Source organism: Meleagris gallopavo, chromosome Z (assembly GCF_905368555.1).
Source record: "Meleagris gallopavo chromosome Z, MGAL_WU_HG_1.1, whole genome shotgun sequence".
Lineage (NCBI taxonomy): Eukaryota > Metazoa > Chordata > Aves > Galliformes > Phasianidae > Meleagris > Meleagris gallopavo.
Window position 1 is genome coordinate 25,627,466 of NC_139435.1, and position 22,509 is coordinate 25,649,974.

At 42.7% G+C, this 22,509-nt stretch overlaps 1 protein-coding gene and 1 long non-coding RNA gene across 4 annotated transcripts in view; one reads left to right on the top strand and one right to left on the bottom strand.

Moving 5' to 3' along the window:
* MAP1B (microtubule associated protein 1B) overlaps positions 1–14,245 on the bottom strand; it is a 70,844-nt gene extending 56,599 nt beyond the window's left edge. Inside the window, exons 1-3 of one of the 2 annotated variants that reach the window (XM_085212826.1) lie at positions 13,954–14,245; positions 8,814–8,915; positions 2,729–2,767 (exon numbers count right to left, since the gene is read on the bottom strand). In XM_085212826.1, the coding sequence (XP_085068952.1) occupies positions 2,729–2,767; positions 8,814–8,915; positions 13,954–14,131 (319 nt within the window). In that variant the 5' untranslated portion in view covers positions 14,132–14,245. The remainder of the gene's footprint in view (positions 1–2,728; positions 2,768–8,813; positions 8,916–13,953) is intronic. The other variant, XM_085212827.1, reaches the window with a different exon arrangement.
* Positions 13,566–17,016, top strand: LOC109363951 (uncharacterized). Of its 2 annotated transcripts, XR_014880339.1 has the most exons (5): positions 13,567–14,023; positions 14,791–14,908; positions 15,015–15,963; positions 16,110–16,211; positions 16,317–17,016. It is a non-coding gene; the product is annotated as an uncharacterized LOC109363951 (long non-coding RNA). The 2 variants fall into 2 exon arrangements; XR_014880338.1 differs by having other exon boundaries at positions 13,566–14,023; positions 14,791–15,963.
* Positions 17,017–22,509: the final 5,493 nt, after the last annotated feature.

Consider the following 22,509-nt stretch of genomic DNA (forward strand, 5'->3'; position numbering starts at 1 on the left):
GGAGGAAGCAGGCAATTTCACAGATGACCAGCTGTCTCCATCAGCAGCAGGAAAAAACACTCAAGTTTGGAAGAGTTAGAAAAGCATCAGTTCTGCAAATCAATAACATGCAAAGTTGAAAAATAGTTGTAACCTAGGAAATAAATCTCTATATAATGTCTCCTCCAGATTCTATGCAAGAAACTGGTTTCTTAGTTTGGAATCTGCTTTCAGTTTAAGTCAGTTTAATTACAAAGTGGGTGCACAGGCCAAGAAACAATCCAAAGGTTGAAACTACACCATTTTTGGCACATATGTCTCTAATGTATGATTGTATTATACTGTTCTATGGCCCAAAGAGTAAGCCTACAGTTCAAGGAAATCAGAAGGCTTTGTATCTCCTCCTTCCCATGATTACCATCAATAAGTGGTAGTGGAGGACCCACATCCATTAACAAAGCCATATAAAATAGAGTATTCCCCACTGTAGAAAAGCAGTAGCTCCTCCCACATGGTAATCCTGTATTTGACATACAATGACATTATCTCACAGAAACCAGGGACAAATTGTAATTCCTGCTGTAATTATAGGTTTTAGTAGATATACAGGGTTGTTAGGTGCAGAGCAACTGTTCCCAACCAGGAATAGTTGAGCCTCCCAGGGAATTTTCAGGAATACAATTAGTGCACCTAAACTACACAGCTGAGACAGTGCTGTGATCAAAGGAATCCATCCTTACTTTTTAAGAGTCAAATACATCAGCTCTATTTGAATCTCTTTTTGGTGACATCTGTGTTTCCATGTGTTCTGTTGAAAGATGATTTGTTTTTTCATTTGATTCAGCAGATCACATTGTAGGACACAATAAAAAATAAGTAAAAATGTCAAGTTTTTATACAGATAGTGGATTGAAATGTACAAAAGGCATTCTGTAATGTAATTATTGAAATGTAGAAAAATTAAAAGCTAACTAACTTGATAGGAAATGTTAAGTGTACAAAAATCTAACTAGCACTGAAAAAGATTTAAATCTTCCAAGCCTAAGGAACTTTCAGAATCTAAGCTTTGAAGCTAGTAATGATAAGTTTAAAAAATCCAACAACATGAGACAATTCTGACTAATGACATTAAATTAGTAGCCTGCTACAAGCATTAAATCCTACTAAAGATATTCTTGGGAGTACTGCCTGCTGTATCCACTTCAAGTCCTGTTCACACACAAAATAATTTTTCATTTTGCACTTCTCCTGCTTGCCTAAACCCTATGCACATCCTGGAAGACTGAGAAAACTGTAAGAGGTTATGAAATCTGAATGGCCATAACACCCAAGTCAGGAAGTGCCCCAGTAGGGATTTCTTAGTGGGGACTCTTTTTAAGACTGCGTCAGCTGGCATCCTATATTTGTTTTCCAGAAGCCTAACAACAGTGCCATCAAAAAACATGACTTGAACATGAAAACATAAAAGTAGTGTTTGTAATTTTTTCCTGTTTTAATGCTTTTCTAGACCATCTTGTCTGTCCAGTGTTGCCGGGTCAGTTTTCATGATGCTGATTTCCTCACACTTGAAATAATCCAGGAAATGTCAGTTCCTTCATGATGGTCTTTTGAAAAGATTCATACCCAAACGAATATTAAAAGAAAACCCATTTTTTAAAAAATAGGATGGACTCTAACTACTCCATCCGGTTGAGATGGACTTAACTTTCTTCTTAGCAACCTGTACATGTTTTGGAATTGTTCCTTGAACACTGCTGATAGCACACAAATGATTTGACTGTGGCTGGAAAGTACTTGCACGGTGTCAAAGCTTTCTTTTTCCCACTGTACCCAGCAGTGGCTGGGGGGTGGCAAGAACTCTGGAAACAAGGCTGGAACAGCTGACTCTTACTGAGCAAATACATACTGTATAACACGTGCTCTGCAATAAGAGTTGGGGTCAAGAAAGAGGTATAGATTGAGGCGGTCCATTGCTTAAGACTGGCTGGCTTATGTGATATGCCTGTGTGTATGCCTATTTGATACTGTGAGTCACTTCCTTTGCTTCACCTTTTTTCCCCTCACCACCCACTACCTACCTATTAAGCTGTCTTTATCCAAATCCATGAGTTTTATTGCTTTTGCTCTTTCTGGTCTGTCCTGGGAGGGGCAGAAATGGAGAGGGCAAGTGAGCAGCTGTGGGTGCTTGGCTGCTGGCCATTTCAATCCACCACAAACAGCTAATAAGAGCTAGCAGAGCTTTATTTGTGCCCCAGAGAGAGGAGCCGAAGCTGGGCCCAATCTTCTTTGTCATAACATTGGAACAACTTCCAGAGGGGACTTAACTTCCAGCTGGAAGTCTCTATAGCACATTAGTGTCATTCAGAGATCACAAAGCCTGAGATTATACCACTAAGGATATGGTTTGCCTCCTTGGAAGGATTTTTGCTTTGTTGTTTTTTTGTTTGTTTTGTTTTGTTATTAAATAATACCCTATGCTTCCCACTTACAGGGAAGACAGACTCACAAACACAGCAGAATGACTCAGCTGACCATTACAGAGAAACTCTCAATTACCAAAGCATATAAAGTTACTACATCAAAAGAATACTGAAATTCACATAAATTCACTTCTACAAGCAGTGCTTGATTATTAGATTTATTATTTTTTACTTAATTTGCCTTATATCAGCAACTAGATTTGAATTATAAAAGACATACTCCAACCAGCAAAATATCCAGGAATCAGAAGAATCAGGTCCTTACTTACATGTGAGTCTATGTTGCACAGACGGAACCCACACACAGCCTGCAAGCACAGAACATCAGAAATATGGACTTCTCTGCTTGACTCTAGAAACAGTTTGCAACCAGTACCCATCTCTTTGATGGAAACATAGAAGGCATATACATGGCATATACAGTGCATACACATGGTTGTCTGCTACAGAAATACCCACCTTTCTATTTATGACTTTTACCTTCTAACACATGTATTATCTCCACTTAATCACACAGACTGTGAGGTACTGAGGACTGCTCCTGACCGACTACAGACAGGAGGAGCACCTGGACCTGTGGTCAGCAGTAACGCATCTCTTACCATGATTTCTGCCTTTGTCTATACAGGGTGAGCTAGGGCTGGAGCTCCTCATATAGTACCCCACTGTGGTACTTCTCATGCAAAAATGGGCAAGAGGGACTGAAAACATGCTCCCCATTCCACCAAGTATGGAGACATGGAGTCTCTAAACTCTTCTTCGCAATGCAGGATGGGTTTGGTCTTACTGAGGAACATAGTGGTAAGCAACTCACGGAAAATAAAGGACTGCTTTAATCTAATAAGCAGAAGATAAAATTTGCCTTTTCTCCATTTTTATTACACACAATTTGGTTGTTGTTTGACCTAGAAAAATACCAGGAGGTATGGATCAAAATTTTCCCCATACGATAAAGTCCAATTAGAAGTATTTCATAATTCTCTCAAGTAATTGATAAGCAGTTCCCAAAAACTAATAGAAAACGTAGGCAATTGAGAACTAAGAGAAACAGATATTGTGAAAAAAAAGTTACCTGTGACAACCAGAAAACAGATGAAAAAAATGCAGTGATGTTTTGGTTACACATTTATTTTAAATTCATGATGGAAGGGATGAAAAGCAGTTCTTAGCAAAGGTAAAAAAAAATAATTGTTTAAGTCTTCAGTTTCAGATATCCAAGACAGACATAACAGTAGCAAAGGAAGACTGGGGAGTTGTAAGGGATAAAATATAATTCTGTAGATATTTGTTAAATAACCTGTAACAAAATAACCGTTGAGTATACCATTAGATGTGCTGAATTATTCACTTAAAAAATAGGGATGGGAACACAAATTTCACAGTAGCATTTCAATTCAAACATTGTTCACCAGTAACTTAATACTGTGCCTCTGCTAGCCACCTTACACAGGTCAAAAACATATTTCCACAAAATATGGGCTAGGCTAACACATTGTAAGTACTTGTGATACAAGACAGTTAAAAATAAACTCTCAGTCATTTTGCTGATTCATGTTAGCAGCTTAGCATCAGCAGGTACTAGTGTTGTGGGACTAATGTAAATTCATGCTAATTTTCTTTGAGATCATTCCTTAAAAAAAAACAGAGATGGAATTCAGTGCCAGAATGAACGTTGCAGAAGTGCAAGAATTAATTCACTGGGGGAGAGAGGGGAGAGGGAGAGAAGCAAAGAAAAAGACAAATTTACTTATTAGTCCATCCCAGGCATTCTGATTAGTACTAAAAAAGGAAGGCTTTGTCAATTAATGTACCCAAGCACAGAAACAGTTGTGCTGTAAGCCTCTCCTGAGCTAACAAACCCCAGCATCACACACAAAAGAGCTCATGCCACTCCATTGGTTCTCCTGTTCTCCCAGCGTTGCCCTGCACTCTTCTGCCGCTGGCAGCAACACCCCATGGGGATGCCAGCCATTGCTGCAGCAGTGTGAGTCAGATCAACTCCCTGTTCAAGTCCTATTTCACCCCCATTTTCTTTCATCTAAGACATAAATACTCTAAAACACAAAACAAGTCTGGTAGCCAGCTAGAATTAACCTCTCTGAACATAGAGTGAGCTCAAATGACTCCACTCGATAGCTATTCCAGCTATCACAGCCTTTAATAGCTGTGGCATCATATTTATAGACTGCCCCTGAATATTCCTACTAGACTACTTGAGTTACTGGTCTGAATTAACTCCCAGGTGCTTAGCGGTGAGGCTCAGACACCAGCTGAATTCACCTCTTCCTCTCATCTGCACAGGTGGACATCGACGAGACAGACCTCACAGCAGTGATGGGCAAAGATGGATGATCTCTGCCCCTCCGCCTCAGATGAGTTAAGCAAAACAGAGATCTGACCTTGCCACCTTGGCTCTTTTTTTCGGTTTGTTTCATTGTAATTGATAGATTTTGCTTAAGAATCTACATATCTGACTTGATGTATTTTGATTTCCTGTATTTTTATTTTTTTTTAAAGCACAAGAACACTGCAATTTAGGATTTCATCAGCAACTCCATGAGCTCACACGATCTACTGGGCATATATTAACTGCTTTGGTAACACTAACGGGACTACAGACTGTTTTGGCAAACAATAGAACTATGGATCCAAAACCACAGGACACTAATAATCCTTAATTATAACTTCTGAAATTGTAACTTTCAGAATGAAGGGTGTTAGGCTTTTGAGATCAATGACAGTTTCAGAGAACGAGGGCCTTCCTCAAGAAGCCCAGAGGAGATAAGCCCTCAAACACAGCTGAAGCAGAAGGATGCTGCTGGGACACCAAACACCTCTTTCACTTAGACAGGTTCCTCCATGGCCACAGGAAGGCTACTGAAAATCAAGGTAAGGAAGGTATGGAAGGACTCGCTTAAATCAGTGCAGTGACCAGCTGCTGACCTGCGGGTAATAGGAGACCTGATGCTGCTTGGACTCTGCTTTCCATAGATGCCTGTTCTTCATGAAATGTTTGAAGCATAAAATAGCCACAGAGCACTGCTTGAGCAATAATTCTTCCCAGAGAACGAGGTTAAGGGTGGCTAGGTACTGATCAGTATGTAATATATATGTAAATAAAAATTATTTTATCTAGACAAGGGCTTGCATACACACAAATGCAACTGGTAAACTTCCAGGTGGAAAAAATGGGACAAAATGGCAGGTGTGGATGTCTTGTGGAAAGCCCTCAGTGGTTTCACCCCTAAGCAAAATCCAGTAACTCGGTCTTTTGTGAAGCAGGATATACAGCTTTATGCTGCTGAAACATACATACATCCATTAATTGAGAAAGGATTGTTAGCAACAGCTGCAGTTTGAACAATCTCCATTTGTTCTGCCTCCTTACCAGATACATGGTTCCTTTTCCAGCACGTATATGTTGCAACACATTGTTTGAATTTTTTGCCTTTGTGAAGTTAACATATGATGGAAGTCACGCCAGAGAAAACAGAGGCAAACACCCATTTTAAGTCATGTTGCTTGTTGTCTTGGCAACCAGTTAATAAGTGCCATTACTCATTTTTCACCAGCACCTGACAACATCTCTGCAGATTTGGTATTATTAAGGAGAGTGCAAACTCAGCTCCTTTACAAGGTATCAGAGAAGATCTCGCTAGCATTTCCATTCTGAATTTGATTTTTCAGGGAATCATAAATCATCCATAAATTGTTCAGAAGCTGAATATAGGATACATGAATACCACTGTGACAATCCATTCCCTTGGTAAGAGTACAAAAAGTGTCTTCAGATTCAATCATGCTCAATTCTATATCAATATGTACATGGCTTTCACCGCAAACAAGGATTACTCCTCAAATTCCTCAAGAGAAAACACATGAATTATTGCTCTGACTAACATCTTCTTTCACATGTCCTTCTTTCAACAGTGCAGACATATGGCAGGTTGGCCCCATTTCCTCCAAGCGTTGTCTTGGAGAACAAGTCATACTGTTCATATTACTGTGTGTATCCTTGAGCTGATTTGAGAAGCATACAAGAATGCACTGAGCCAGCACAGCAATTATCATAATTAAACATGATAATCAAACAGGCTTCAGTCAGTATTCAGACCTCTCTGTACGAAGAACTGTGCAGACTCACTAAGTGACTCTACCACTTCTCAAGAGTAAACTGTCTCTATGTTTGAGTCATACAAACGAGTTCAGTCTCAGAAGACTGAAAAAAAGGGCTGTTTAATTACACCCCATTTGACATGCCACACATTATCCCATCAGCTGGGATGAATACTTTCCTTGGACAAGAGGTCACCTAGTTACCCAGAGCCCACTGAATTTCTGAGTTTGAGACCACAATGTGATATGTACGCACAATAATCTCTTTAAGATGTTTAGTATGTGTTGCCAGTTTCACAGGTTGAGCACTCACCAAAATTCAACAACTGGGTACTGTAACAGAAAATATTTTGAAATTTTATCAACATAGGGCAACAAAAAAAAAATCCCATCCTCCTTGCTCTCTATCAGTCATGAGAACTCAAAGGAGCCTCAAGGCAGATTCCACATCAAAGAACCAGAGAGAGAGAGACTCAAATCTTGTCCTCTAATTTGTGCCATGGGATTCAAAAAGTGCCAGTGGGCTTCCACACATTCTGAGAGAAGAAGCTGGTAAAGAGGGTTAGTTTTATTCCTGGATGTTTCTCTTTTTTCCAGGTTTAAAGCTCTCTCAGTACTCTTTCAATGTAGATTTTGGCAGTTTATTGTTTAAAGATTGTGCAGTGCTGAAAAACACATTCATTACTGCTTGTCATAGAGCTGTTGATGAATTCCAGTCACATGCAATTAAGCTGTAATTCAACACAATGACAGACAAAACAGACAAGTCTAGACAAACAAGAAAAAAAACCACAATGAAATATATAATTCCTAGAGAAAAATTCCTAGAAGATTCTATATTATTCATTGAAATCGAATTCAAATTTGAATTGAAAAAATAAGAGGTTCATAATGTTCTTTCATTTATTATGTGAAACTACAGTATTTAACCATGTGAAACTAGCTTTATTTTAATTCATTCAATGCTATCAAGAAGTAACATCTTAACGAGATGGCAAAAAATATGCAATGCATTGGAGTAATTCAGTCCTGAGTATTGCTTTACCAGTTGTTTTTTGAACCAAGCTACAGAGGTACATCTTTGTCTTGAATCTGGCTCAATAGATACAGAGAAACAATGGCAAAATTTGCTATATCCAATGCTGCAAGACGAAGAATTCATTATATGAGATGTTTCAGTATTTTATTTAAAACCACCAAGTCAGTGCAATCATGCTAGCAAGCTATCAGGATCTCTTCATCAACTGTACACAGCAGAAGATCCTATGCATGTGAAGTGGCAGTATGACACAGCATTTCAGAGCCCTTTTCACCATGATCCTGAAGCCAGAGTTTAGAACATTTATCACATCTATGTTGTACTTGTCAATGTGCTCGTGATCGCAGTGTTTTCACCGATGAAAGCAAACTACACTTCTTTGAGAAGTGTATATATATTTTTTATATATGGAGGCCACACGTGCACAATTAGCATTTGTGTTAAAGTAAGGAGATGGTTAAAAAGAAGAGATAAAGAAAAACTTACCAAACTGGATTCCCACGTAACCAGAACAAAATTGAATTTTACACTTCACAAAATTATTGGGGGGAAGGGGAGGCAAGTTGGTGGTGTTTGTTTCATTTGGTTGTTTGGTTGTTTTTTTTTTAAACCTGTGTGAATCTCCTAAAGAAAGGACAGGCTTGAAGAAAAATCAGCAGAAGAATTGACTGAGTATCATAAGCCCTGTAGAGAGCCAGTTTCCTTATAAAAGCCTATGAATGTTCATGTGAGTGAAGGCAGACCCTCCACCCCTTAGGTTTTCATTAAAAGAAAAGGTACCAAGCTCTTAAGCCACACTTGCATAGCAGCTGTGATACCATTCTGGCTCTGTCAAACTGTAGAGCTAACCTTTCAGGTTATTTTATGTATGTGCTCTGCCTACCATAGGTAACAAGCTTCAGTCTCTGGGATTAGCTACATAGATTAGTGCAATATACAGAAATGGTCCAGTCAAAAACTGAGATTCATCTGGTTTTAATGGGGCCCCAAAATTAATCACACTGATACATATCAAGCTAACCTAAAAGTCTGATTAGTTTAATGTTTCAGATGTTTTCTTTTGCCCTAACAGTTAAAAAACATATGTAACTTTCAAGCAATATTAAAAACAAAACAAACCAGAGCAATGTATTCATTGTAAAGATCCACAAAGGAAAATGGGCCATGTAACACTTTGTTAAACATGCCTAAAAGCTCACCTCGAACTTCAGGAGAGAATCGAGCTGAGTGGCGAGAAACAAAAAGTTTCAATTCTTGATCCAAGTTGCATTCAATCAGGTTCGTGTCCCATGATCGGATTCCTAAAATTCAAAATACAAAAACACATCTAGCTTGACATATCAGCACTGGACAATTTCTCAGTTTACATCCAGGTTATTTGCATATTTCTAAATTCCAAAACCAGTCTCTCTTTCTGTCACACCTCACAGCCATGTTTTGCAAAGTGCTGAGTGCCCAGAAGAAGCACTCTGGACAGGGATCAGTCAGAGGCAAGAGGAAATCTGCCTTTCCAAATGGCAGATTCCTTTCCTTGTCCTATCAAGCCCCTGCTTAATGACTGCTTGTCCCACGTCCTAGTGGCCACATGGTGAGAAGTCACGATGTCCCTGAATTGACTTAAAAATAGCAAAAGACTGATTTACAAAAGTGAAAATGTGAATCGCTCAGGCAATACTGTATTTGTCCCCCTGGAAGAAGGACAGTATTACCTAGCACATTGCAAGTTAATATTTAAATACAAAGTACTAAGGCCACCAACAATATAGAGCTACTTGAGTGGGCTCAGAGGAGGGCTGTAGGGATGACTGAAGGGGTGGAGCACCTCTCTTACAAGGACAGGCAGAGGGTGCTGGGCTTGTTTGGCTTGGAGAAGACTCTGGGGAAACTCCATTGTGGCCTTCTATTACTAGAGGGGAACTTAGTAACAGGATGAAGACCAACTTTTTATGCAGTCAGGTAATAATAGGAAAAGTGGGAATGGCTTTAAACTAAAAGAAGGGAGATTCAGGTTAGAGGCTAGTAGGAAATTCTTTACTCAGAGGGCAGTGAGGTGCTGGCACAACTGCCCAGAGAAGCTGTAGATGTCTCATCCTTGGAGGTGCTCAAGGCTAGGCTGGATGGAACCCTAGGCAACCTGATCTGGTGGTTGACAACTCTGCCCACATCCAGGGAGTGGAACTAGATGATCTTTGAGGTCCTTTCTAACCTAAATCATTCTATGATTCCATGACTTCTTTATTCAAAAAGCTTTGAAGCATCCAATACTTCAAATTAAAATGTAAGTGATCTTTTATTTATGAAGTATCAAAACTCTAGTTTTGATATTTAGAAATGCTACCCTTGATCTTTTTTCTTTTAGAAAAGATAAACATCACATCTCTGTTCTCAGCTACAAAGAAAATGAGACATTTGACACATAATCATAAAAATATATTTTGGAATCACACATTTTAAGGACTGACATTTGAGGGGGGAGGAAGGAGGAATCACTGAAACCAAAAGATAAGTTTATTTTCCTATTGTACGATTTTGATGACTATCTTAGGAAAAAAAAAAAAAAAAGTCAAATTAACAGAATACATTTTAATACTCTTCCATAGTTTTCCTGTCAAAAACAGTGAGCAGACAGTTGCACTTCAGATAGGTCCAGACACTGTTGTAGTTTTGAACACCAACATTATTGTGACTTTTGTGTTTTTTTCCTAAGGGATTGTCTTGAGATTTATACAAATTAGGTAGCAAATGCCAGAGGAACTGTGGATGAGGAAGCATCTGTTGGCCCCTTCCCAGAAGCTTAGCCATTTCTGTGCATGAAGATCTTGGGTTAAACCACTTTGGGTCTTGGTACTTCTGGACTGGAGAAGCCTGAAAAGGCACGTGGGCAACTCCTTACACTGTGCGACCAGTACTAGCACTTCTGCTGGTAACTTGATCTGGGTTTAAGGCTGATAATTTTCCTGCCAGCACTGCCTCCTATGCTTTATCTTCTTCTAAGGCAGCAGAAACATCAGGGCTCCCTCTGTTGGAGGAGATACCATGTTGCAGGGCTGAAGGATGAGGAGGAGAAAGAGCAGAGAAACCAGATCTGCTCTCTTAGTCTCCCATTGCAGCTCTGAGGAGGTTCTCCATGCAAATACAGGTATCTGCATTTCAAGAGCTTTTTCAGAGAGAATTAATCGAGCACTTGTTCCTTGCCAGCAATCCAGTCAAGGTGTCTCTGGGATATTCTCCCAGTTAGGTAGATGCAATATTAAGCACTAAAGAGATTTGAAAACACACTATCACCTATGTTTCACTACCACTCTGAAGTAAAATAATGGAACTATCATCAATCACTTCTGCTTCCTGACTTATACATCATCGTTCAGAGGCATGAGCTGTGACTCTCCTGCAAGTCTCCTTTTTTTTCATTTCTCAAAAATCTCTTGGCCATATGGTGCATTTTCGGGGCGTAGTTTTGGCAGGCAGACACAGCTCAGCGAGCTTTAATATCTTCCAGGTGTTGGAATATTTGAGAGCAAGAAAGTGAATATGATATATTACTGCACATGTACAGCATAGATGAAATATATGAGTAGTGAACTGATGCTGATCACGAAGTTGGAGTGCACTGAGTGTTGAACCTGAAGAAGCAAGAAGACAGCAGCTCACTTGCCTTCAACAGCGAGACTGCATGGGAAGGCTGCAAAGCTTTCTGGAGGTCAGTTAAGCAATATGGACTATGATTCAGCACTGCTGCTAATGACAGAGCCTGCCCACCATCCCCAGTCATTTTTTTGTTTTTTGTTTTTTTTTAGGTGTAGTCATACCACTGAGCCCATCAGTGTCCAAAATGCAGTACTTGGTGCAAAATAACTAAAAAGAAATGCCTAGATATGCTATCCACACAGAGTCTGAGAATGAGATTTGGGTAAAATAGACCAGATTTGCAGATGCATGAATCAGCATTTTGGATGCAAAAATTATACAAAGAGCTTAAAATGTAGTATAAATGTATCAAGTATGTAATACCACCAAATCAAGTTTGGATACAATGGAAGTAAATCTTGAACAAAAATCCAAGGTCAATCCTATGATGTGTATTATTATCAGCATGGAAGAAACTACTGGGAGGATGACTGAGCTGTAGCTATTTCCTTCTTTCTGCAGTCTCTGGAGCACAGCGCCACTAGACACAGGGCTAATCAGACGGCAGACAGGGCACACCCAGCAGCATCTGCCAGATCAGTGGAAAGATCCTGAAGCTTTCTCCTTACTCCCCTCTTCTTCTTTACTGGATGGTGGACTGGAGGACTGCCCCCTGAGCAAAATGGCATCCCAAATGTAATTACTGAAAATGCAGTTTGCCAAGCAATTCCCACTTCATGATATATTAAGAAATGACTTTGCATTCCACCAGGTTACGTAGCATCACGCCACTGATGTCCTATCAGGAGATGTTTTCGCTGGCATATTGCTCTGCAGTTCAGTGCATGAATCCACACTTTTCTCTGGTGGCACTTAGGAGATGCACTAGAGAAGACCTTGAGGCAGAGTTATCGAGAACCCTAAAACCATTTATGGCCTTGCTGAGGACAAAGGTTGAAAGCCAGTTTTTCCCAACTGCACTGCACTTCCCAAAGAGAAAGATTAGTCAAGTCCTCAAATAGACAGACCTTCAGACTCAGAATGTACTGATCCAAAACAATGCACCCTAGAATATGACCAAGGTTTTTTCCTAGCAAGCAAGATCCCAATCAGATCATCTGACACCAGGAAGAGTGAGGTGACTCTCCCATCCAAAATGATGGAAAAAAATGCCAAAACATTTCCTTTGAATATCTGAAACTGTAAGCAGGTGTTATGCTTATTGGCCGATGGTAGCGGCAACAGAGCTATGCAGCACCAGCCATACAATAGAAGCTTCAAGAAGCGACTGAAGAACATTTCTTCTGAGCAAGGACGACATCAGATGTCTTTATAGAAGTTTTATCCATTTGCTCTATAAATTGCATCGATTTAATTGAAATTCAGCCAATTCACTTCCAACACAATCAACAATTAGTTAAAATGAGAGAAGCGCAGTGCTGAAGATGACAAAGCATCTGCATCAGTAGTTCTCCCTAGGAGACAATGGTTGCGATAAAGATCAACGGGTCTTGGTGAAGCTGGTAAGCTGGGATGAGGCAGCTCTTTACCATGAACAGCCATGAAAAAGAGCGATGAAAAATTGCCAACTGCAGCAACAAGGGTTGAGAACACAACAATAGAGACAAGCGAAGTCCTAGCTGGAGTGCTGAACCACACCTACATGCAAGGCTGCTACCAAATCTCCCTTGCAGGCTCCCTCTCTCCTTTCTAACAATAGCGTATTTCTGATTTTTGCACTTTCATCAGCCCAGAACAAGGTATACGCTAAAAAAATCCCATCTTAAGCTAGTTTAGCAAACTATGGGGTCCGCCAATCATTTCCTTTGTGCTTCATACCACTGTTACGGCAACAGGGCTTTTCGCCTCCCCATGCATACCGCAATATCCTTTATTAGAAACTGCATCAAGAACTTACAGAACTCAGTCATTTCACGTGTGGTACCTTTACCTAAAGCCGCCTTTGGGAAAGGACAAACGAGCAGCGAGCCGCAGCAGCCCGAGCTGGACAATAACGGGGCTGGGCACTCAGACTGCAGCCTCGTTACCAGCATCTTTTTATTTCTTTCAACACAGGGGTGGGCGTGTGTCATGCTCGGGTCCCGAAGGATTCTGCATCGCGCTGCCGAAACTTGGGCACAATGCGCAGGGATGGAGCCGCAGCCCTGCGGTAGCTGGGAAAACGCCCCATCGCCGCCGGGGTCTGCGGCGCTGCGACGGGGACGGCGATGGGGACGGGGATGGGGATCGGCTGCAGCCCCCACCCAGCTCTTTCCCGGCGGCGGCGGCGGCGGCGCGGGCGCCCTTTGTCCGCTCCGGGCTGCCATAGGGACCGCAGTGCGGACTGCGCCACGCCCACCCGCCGGTGTCTCCGGGCAGACAGGCTGGGCGTCCGCCGCAGCCCCGACAATGGCGCGGGGCGGGAGCGCGGGGCAGGGGCTGCGGGCGCGGGGCGGGGGGACCCCGCGCAGGGGCTGCGGGGCGCCTCGGGGTGCGGGCGGGGCCGGGATCCGCGCTTAAAGAAAGAGAAGCGCCGGCGCTCGGAGCTGGGCTGGGCTCTCCCCCGCCCCGCAGGGGGCAGCGGGCGCGGCAGCACGGAGCCCCCCGCCGGGGCGCCGCGGGCAGCGGGCGGGGAGCGGCCGCCGGGGCTGTGCGGGTGGGAGGGGGCGCCGCGCTCCGTGCGCTCCGCGCGCTCCGCCGACGCCGTCTCACCTCGTTCGATGTTGGCGATCGCCCGGCGCAGGTGCTCCTCGGTCACCAGCTCGCCGATGACCACCAGCAGGTAGAACTTGCTGTCCAGGAAGCGGTGCGACAGGCTGGGTGAGGGAGCAGCGGGGTTCGGGAGGCTGCAGGAGGGCTCCGAGTCCGCTTCCACCACCACGGTGGCCATCGCGCCCCCCGCTCCGCCCCGCGACTCCGGGGCGCTGAGGGGAGAAGGAAGGGCCGCTCGGCGGCGGCTCCGCAGGCGGCAGGGAGTGAGGGCGGGCGGGGAGGCGGCCGCGCTTTTATACTGAGACGGGGCAGGGCAGGGACCTGCCGAGGAGGAGGAGGAGGAGGAGGAATGGGGGGAGCCGGCGCATCCCCGCCGCCGCTTTTCCAGCATCCACGGCTGATGTCATCTGCAGCAAATCCTCCCAGCGGCGGCCCCCGGAAGCAGGAAGGACGCGGGGTGCGAACAACGCCCGAGGGTCGCCGGCGGACCCCAAAGACCCGCGGTCTCGCAGCCCGCGGCCCTCGATGGTTGAGGCCACTGCGGGGCTCCGGCTGCGCCCGGCCGGGCGGGATGCGGCTCCGGGATCCGGCCTTCTGCAACGCCCTGCGGTGCTGCAGCACAGCTCCATAACCCTTACGGCCAGCAAGCTAAGTGATATTCTTACAGCTTGCTTAAAAAGATGCTTCAAACTTGGGGCTCCTGCGTGCCTTCAAGGTGCGTGGATTTGTGACCCGCCCCAAGGGTTCTGGATAGGGTGCTTCTGGCATTGAGAAACCGTAGTGTTAAGGCCTCGGAATTTCGAAGGGCTTCAGGTGGCTCCTTTTTACCACGCTCAGGCAGCTCCAGTGGTGCTGGAAAACACCTTCCATCATAAAAGGAAAGGGCGGGTTCCTCAGGAAAGCCATGTAAAAGCCAGACATCTGTTCTCCCGTGTTCACCAAAACCCCTCAAGAGGTAAATTCAGTTACCATCTAATAGTGTTTGATCCTCCCCTAAAACTAGATGAAGCATTCTGGGATAAATCAGCCTCCTGAAGATGTTCCTCTCACTTTACTGACAGAAGCCAGGTGCTGGGTTACACTGAGCATCACTTGTGTGGCTGAAGTGATGTGGGACCCGGGAGAGGATATAAATGTTGATAGCCCGGTCGGTTTACAACACAAGTTCTGGTTGCTGGCTGAAGAGATGTCAACGTGCAGCTCCTTGCAGCACTCACTGCTCTCACACCCTGGTGCGCCCAGGTTACACTCTGTCTTTGCCTAGAGGAACCCCAGCTCTGCTTTCTTAGTGTAAGCACTTTGTTTTGGGGTACAGTGTAATCATTCTAATTGACATGCACTTGTCATTTAATTGACAATCCCAGACTGTCTCTGCCCAGATCTCAGACTGAAACTCTGTTATTCCAGATGCTGGTCCATAGCATCATCTATGCCCAACGTACCTAGAAGCTTTAGAATGAATAGTTCTGCTTGTATTCAGCACTGAATTTCTTGGCATGGTGTGGTTGGATACTGCATCCAGGACAGATTTTTGTTGCACTGCTGTACACCAAGGGCTGCAGGCACTTTTACAGCCACATCAGGTGGCTGAGATGGTGGTAAGAACAGCACCCCTCCTGAGTTAGGGCTGACACTTCTCATAGAACAAATGAAGTCACGCAGATGCCCAAAGATTAGTAGCATTTATCCTAAAGCTGGCACTGTGCTCATGGGCACCTCTGTTCTACAGTGCTTCCTTGCTGAGCCTGGCAGCTTCCATTAGAGAAAGAACACAGGTGCAGTTTAAGATAAGTATACCTGCTTAGCAATGATGTTCCCAGCCTGATAGTTTGTATTCTGCATACAGGTATCCCCAGCATTTTGCCACATGGTGCCCACTAGTGCCAGCTCCTTGCTTCTCCCAGAGCAATATGTGGCTTTGGAGCATACGTCTGTGCTAGTCACTAACATGAGCATCTGATCCCCGATGTGTGGAAGGTTCTTCGGGGATTTGCTCACTGCTTGCAAAATGTGGGTAGTCATTCCCAGACATAATGGTAAAACGACAACCTGTCTCACTAGTACAGCAGGCATTATTCCTGGAAATGTAAGCCAGTATGCAAAATGAATTATATTTGCTTTTTAGTACTTCCTTTTTTTTTTTTTTTTTTTTTAAGAAAAAGTGAAGACATACACATCTGTGGAAAAATACATGTAAATGCACAGAGTAAAAGGCTCAATGAATGTATTGAATCAAAGAAGAAAATGCTGATATACAGGTAGGTGATACAGTTATACCTGAAATAGCCTGCTGAGGTAGTCCTCTGTTCTATGAGGATATTGCACGGTAAAGAATGTGCAGTAAGCACATTGTGTGACAACAGGTGGAGTGTTACAGACAGTCCCTGTGATGATGATGTTTCACATATTAAACTCTGAGCACCAGGGCTGCCTCTGGGAGAAAACAGCCTTGTGCTACAAGAGATGTAGACCTCTGCCCTCAGATTTTCACCAGCTTACATCACTTCATCTGAGATGGAAGTCAGACAAGAGAAGATGCTTTAACCCCATGAGTATGCCTCTGAGAAACCTGCAGACTCCCCAGCTCCATGGCCAGTGGGCACACTGTGACTGGCCCTGCTGGCCACTCCCAGCCTGTTTGTCTTTCTGTATCTGGAAACCTATTTGTATTCTGCAGTATGGAGCGCATCAACAGATCTGCTGCTGGGTGAAATGTGGAGATATGCTGTGTAAAGCTGACTCAGTATCATGTGACCTTCCGTGTTTGAAGTGATGTCAGCTTTCTGGCTGCAGCTAAATAACGTCACTATGCCACTTCAGTGCTGGAAGGAGGACTATGGAGAACGTCTTGCTGTTTTAAAGGGACAATGATTGATATCCAGTGTTCTCTGTCTTCTTGTTTGCTTTGGTTCCGTTTTGTTTCTCCAGGGCATCTAATACCAGATTGGTATCCCACAAATGAATATAGCACACACATTGCACATAAAGCTGTATTTTTCTTGTGGATATGGTGTTTTCTAAAGTAAACAGATAGTTTTAAATAAAGCACTTGAAGTCTAAAACTAGAAGACATTTCTTGGTGGTGCTCATCATTTGTTACCCACTAACATTCAGGTTTTGTTCAAGTTGTATCTTCAGGCTTTAAATGAGATCTCAGTGATGCCCAAGCCCTCAGACTGTCCCTTTGACCAAGGCCAGATGTCACCACCAGCAGAAAATAAATACATGTCCATGTAATCTGCTTCAGACCAATTTAAGAACTTAACAGAGTAGCTCAGATGGCTCTTTACGTAGTCTCTCTTCACTAGTACAACATTAAGCTGAGGACTGCAGAACATGTTATGAAATGGGTTCGTGAAGTGGATGGTTTTTCATAAGAAGAGGCAATACTGTTTATTTTGGAAATTAAGTTTTGCCAGCCTACAGCAGAGACTGCAGAACCATAGACCTGCTGAGGCTGGAAGAGACCTGTGCCCTTCTGGCTCAACCCCTGCCCCAGCAGGGATATCCACAGCAGAGTACCCAATGCCTTCCCCCAGGGTTACCTACTCCCAGTGCTCCCCTGTGTGTGACTCTACACCCCTCATGTCCCCACAGCAGCGAGGGCTGCATGGTGCATTGCACTCAGCCTTCATGTCCCAGCTTCCTTGGAGTGCTGCTCCCCACCACAGCTCAACAGTGATGGCCTTAGTGGCACTGACCCTAGCCCAGCAGAGCAGTCTGCAGGAAGCAGGTGTATAGCTCTTGCTTCCCCCATCTGTCTGTCAGGAATAGGAGTCAGGGGCAGTGGCAGCAGAGAGATCTGGGAGAGCATCGAAGGACTCCAACTCTGCAAAAGACATATTAAGAGGAGACATTGACTTCTTAATATGGTGAACCTTGTGCTTATCTACATTGTAAATAAAAACTACTTGGCTGACATTTATTTCAAGTAATTTAAATTATATTCTTCCATTTTAATTACTATTTTCTACACAGCAAAAGCAAGAAGTTTTCATATGCTTGTGGTGAAATACCCATTTCAGATGGTACTTCTGCTGTTTCCCATTCCTCCCACTTTCTCTGAAGAAAAAAAGTGAAGGAAGAAGAAAAAAAAAAACACTGAAGAAGAAAAAAAGTGAGGAAAGCAACACTGCTGCTTTTAAAAATAACATTTTCTCTCACTTTTGACTCTCTCTCTTGAAGTGAGAGAAAAATAACACCAAGTAACATTTTGCTGTAGATTCCAATTGCAATATATGTGTGTGTGTGTGAGTGTATATGTTCCGAGTAATTTTCCCCTCTTTCTTCTGTTGAAAAGAAAAAGGATAAAAGTAAGGAAAGGAGGGAAATGGAAATATATTTTATTTCGCCAGTGAGAAAGAAATGGGAGAAAAGGAACTTCTTCCTGACTGTTAAAAAGAGCAAATCACAAATTAATTATTTTGAATAAAATTATCCTCATATATTACAAAAAACCTCATAGATTTGTGTGGAAAAAACATTTCTTCTGCAGTGAGGGGAAATAAGACAATCTTAAGTAATTAGACCCTGTTTACTGGTAAGGGTGACACTTAAAATTCAGTAATAGTTGATAATAAGAACATTAAAAGTGATTATATCCATTGTACTACATAGCTGGATGTATAATTAAAATATCACCAACAAAACTAATGGCAAGAGAATGTAAATCAGCATCATGCAGTAGATTTTTAGTTCTATTTAAGCAGCTCTAAGCCCTGAAGAACAAGAGAGAGAAAAATGATCTGTTGATACAGGATGTGGCTCAGATTTACAGGAGTGAGTTCTGCTGTGTTTTTTTAATACTTGTTGAAGGACATCCTTTGCCTTCTAAGGGCAAAGTGCTGTTTATTGTGATGACACCATCCTGAGGAGCACCGCAGCCTAGAGACCTAGCATGTGCTTCCTTCCAAGCCTGCTTCAGGGTTTTCTCTTGACTGGGGATAGAGGAGAAAAACAAGGCTCAGGTTTTGAATGACAACATCTGCACTATCATCTGCTCAATTTTGGGACCAGCTGGAAGCTGAGGACTCCCATGAGCTGGTGCTGGGCATCGTGCTGCCTGCATGCATGCAATACTGTAACTCCCTGCCTATGCTGCAACCCTTCAGGGGCCCTTCAGGGGGCTGTGAATTTTCTTCATTGTCAGGCTTGTTAGTTACTGCAAGCATGGGCAGGAAGGTAACAATCTGCATATTCTTTTGAACACATCGTAGCAGAAATGCCGTATTACTACTGTGTAAAAAGGAACAGGAAGCAAGAATTCTAGATGAACATTATTTCATCAGCACACTGCACAGGTCCAGCACATCACAGTCCTGCACTGCTAGCACTTCAAGGCCACAGCAATTTCATGTAATTAGCAGCTCTAACCAGGGCACTGCACTGTTCTGCATGCTGGTGCAGGACTTTCAATGTGCATGCAGACCACATTCCTATAAGGGTTCTGTTGTGGCTGTTCATTTTAGATTTTACCTGAAGAAATGTAATAAATTGCAATGAAATGCAGCCTATTCTTATGAGAATAATGTATAGCTCTGCCTAAGGAGGCTTTAGTCTTTCTACATAGGTCAACTTCTACTGCCATACTACTAACATTTACCTCTGCTGTTGTGAGCCAACATAATAAAATAAGAAGCGTTACTTTCAGAGCAGCCCTAGTACTAAGGTCCCCTTTAGTTGTACTCTCGTAATAATCTTAAGCTATTGCACTTACAACAAAACATGCTCATTTTCAGTAGAACTTGATATGGTACAGCACAACAAGAGGAATGGTTAGCTTCATTTTACCTAACTGAAAACAAAACACCAGAGTTATTTATTCATACCACCTGCAAGACTGACCATCTGCTTCCTTTCTATCTTCTTGCCCTTTCTGTTTAGGCTGAGTAGCAAGATTGTTATTACTCAATTTTTCAGCATCATTTTGTCTTGTTTTTGATGTCCCTTCATATTTTGTCTACCATTTATCTGTCTGTTCTATGCGCTCTCTGTAGTGATACAAAATGAAGATGATACAGGGATGTTTTTCCTCTGATATTTTCTTTCTTTCTGCTTTATTTTCCCTTTAATTTGATAAGTTATTCCAGGCCATCTGTGTTCTGCAGGAGGCTGGGATTTGCTTAGCAAAGATCATTCTGCAGAGTTTAGTCAATGGCCTCTCTCCTCAAGAGGGTCAGTAGGATGGCAATTCATAATTTGGGAAAAAGCAAAGGAGAGAGTGTTGGTTATAGCACTATTTCCCTTCTGCCTCAGCCCTGCAAAGCCCAAGGAGTTGCACAGAGGTATGCCAAGGCGGGCACAGGCTGAAGTGGTCACCTCATCTCCTAAGGATGAAAGAACTACAACTCACAGTTGTAGTCCTCTGCCTTTCCCATGAAGAGCGCGCTGTGCACCCTGCGATCTGCTGTCAGGATCCCTGTGGCACCCATTTTTCCATCCCTGTGATTTAATCCAATTCATGGATAATCATGTGTGCAGACTGTCCCTTGGAGATGCTGATTACCACAGAGAATTTAGATCTTTGACAACAGACTAGATTTCCTGATTTGCCTTCACATCCTCTGAGAAGGCACCTGCAGAGTCCTATGGACTTCCAGCTCACAGTAACAAACCCTGCTGCCTTTAGCATGGCTGTCTGTCCAAAGCGGGAGCACAGACAGCATCATGCCGTGGGGTTGCTATACAGCATGCTGCTTGTCAGCTGCTTTTCAAGCAATGTCAGTGTGCTCTGGCTGCAGGTCCGAATGCTAATGGGATGCTCTTGTGAGTAAGCATTTTCCAGAATGAGTGTGTTGTGATCTCTTTGAACTGCTCTTTTTAGGGGGAAACATTTCCCAAAGCTGCTTGCCTGACTCCCTTGCCTCTCCACTGTGCCACTGACGGCTGTTTACGAACTACGTATGGCACCAGCAACAAGAGCAGGGGAACTAATCTGAGGCATCCAGTGTGTCTCCAGCCTGGCACTGCCTTGCTGTCTGATTTGGAGTAGCCACTAAAGCTTTCATAACGGTTATTTTCCAGTGATTTCCAAGACACATTTCCATTTAAAAGCTTTTTTTAGAGCTTGGTTCTGTTTGTATTGGTTTGTTGTTGTTGGTTTTATTTGGGGGGGAGGGGGAGAGGTTGGGTTTTGTTGTTTTTTTTTTTTGAGTTTTTCCCTGTGCCTGAGGAAGAGCATACAATCTAGAATCTAATAAACACTGAAAGTCAAGCTGAGTTATTTTGGGTTGATGCAACTATAGTGATATTTTGCACTGAGGATTTAATTAACATTTCTTCTGATGGTAAATAAACCAAATAAAATCCAGCTCATCTTCCAAGAACTGAATTTGTTCTCCACTGCTAATAGCAGTAAAAATTATTAAAATCTTGTTTTAGTGAGGAAAGTAAACTTAGGTAATTATGAATGAATGAGAGGAGCCACTCAACCAAGTGAAACAATATATTTTATATTTGTCACATAAATGCATTTATTGTAAATTACATCTTTGACCTTCATTAGTCTCCTCTTCTCTCATTTATAAGCTGTATTTGCTCAGCTTTGGAAAGCTGCTTGAAATACATGTGAAAAAAAGGGAGATACAGCAGAGTTCAATCATTTTTCAAATTTTAGGCCACATTCAGTTGCATTTTGCCAGAAAATACTCAATTCAAAAAAATCAAGAAGAAAGGTATTTCTTCTCCATTTTTGTGTTTACATTTTGTATCTTCTGATCAATTTCTTCACTGTATATTTTACTTCCAAGGTTGTTTTTTTCTCTAATTTTTACTCTACTGTTTTCCTTACTAGGTGTTTATCTCTTCATTATGGCCTTTCAGTACTTGAGGGGATCTTACAAACAGGAGGGAAACCTTCAGACACAGTCTGATACTGATAGGACAAAGGGGAATGGCTTTAAACTAAAAGATGGGAGATTTCGGTTAGACGTTAGAAAGAAATTTTTCACAGGGTGGTGAGACACTGGAACAAACTGCCCAGAGAGAATGCACCATCCATAGAGGTGTTCAAGGCCAGGTTCGATAGGGCCCTGGGCAGCCCAATCTGGTGGATGGCAGCACCACCCATCTTAGGAGGTTGGAACTGGATGATCTTTAAGGTCCCTTCCAACCCAAACCATTCTATGATTCTGTGATTCTGCAACACTGATTTTAAAAAGGAAGATATTGTCACTGTACAAAAGAGTGAAGTTGGGATTTCATAGCATGAGGGAATGATTGTTCTCCTTTTGCTTTCTCTTTTGCTGTCTCAGCCTGAGGAGTTTGTTCGTCTACTCTCCAGATGTGCTTTTGCTTTCTCTGGTAGTGTTAACAAAGGAAGTTCATTATATCTCAGAAAACTTAAAATCCAGGCACACTGGAAAAAACACGTTATAAACACATTTTAGTTCTAGTAAAAATAGAAGAGACTGAAAAGTTTACTATGCTGAGGTAATAGTATATTCAGTATAATAAAGTACTGCAGTTCTGTTTGTACCCATGACACAATGCCTCTGGCTTATTCTCATTGTGCAGTGCGTTTAGTTTACTGAAATTCTGGAAGCTGATAGCAATAAT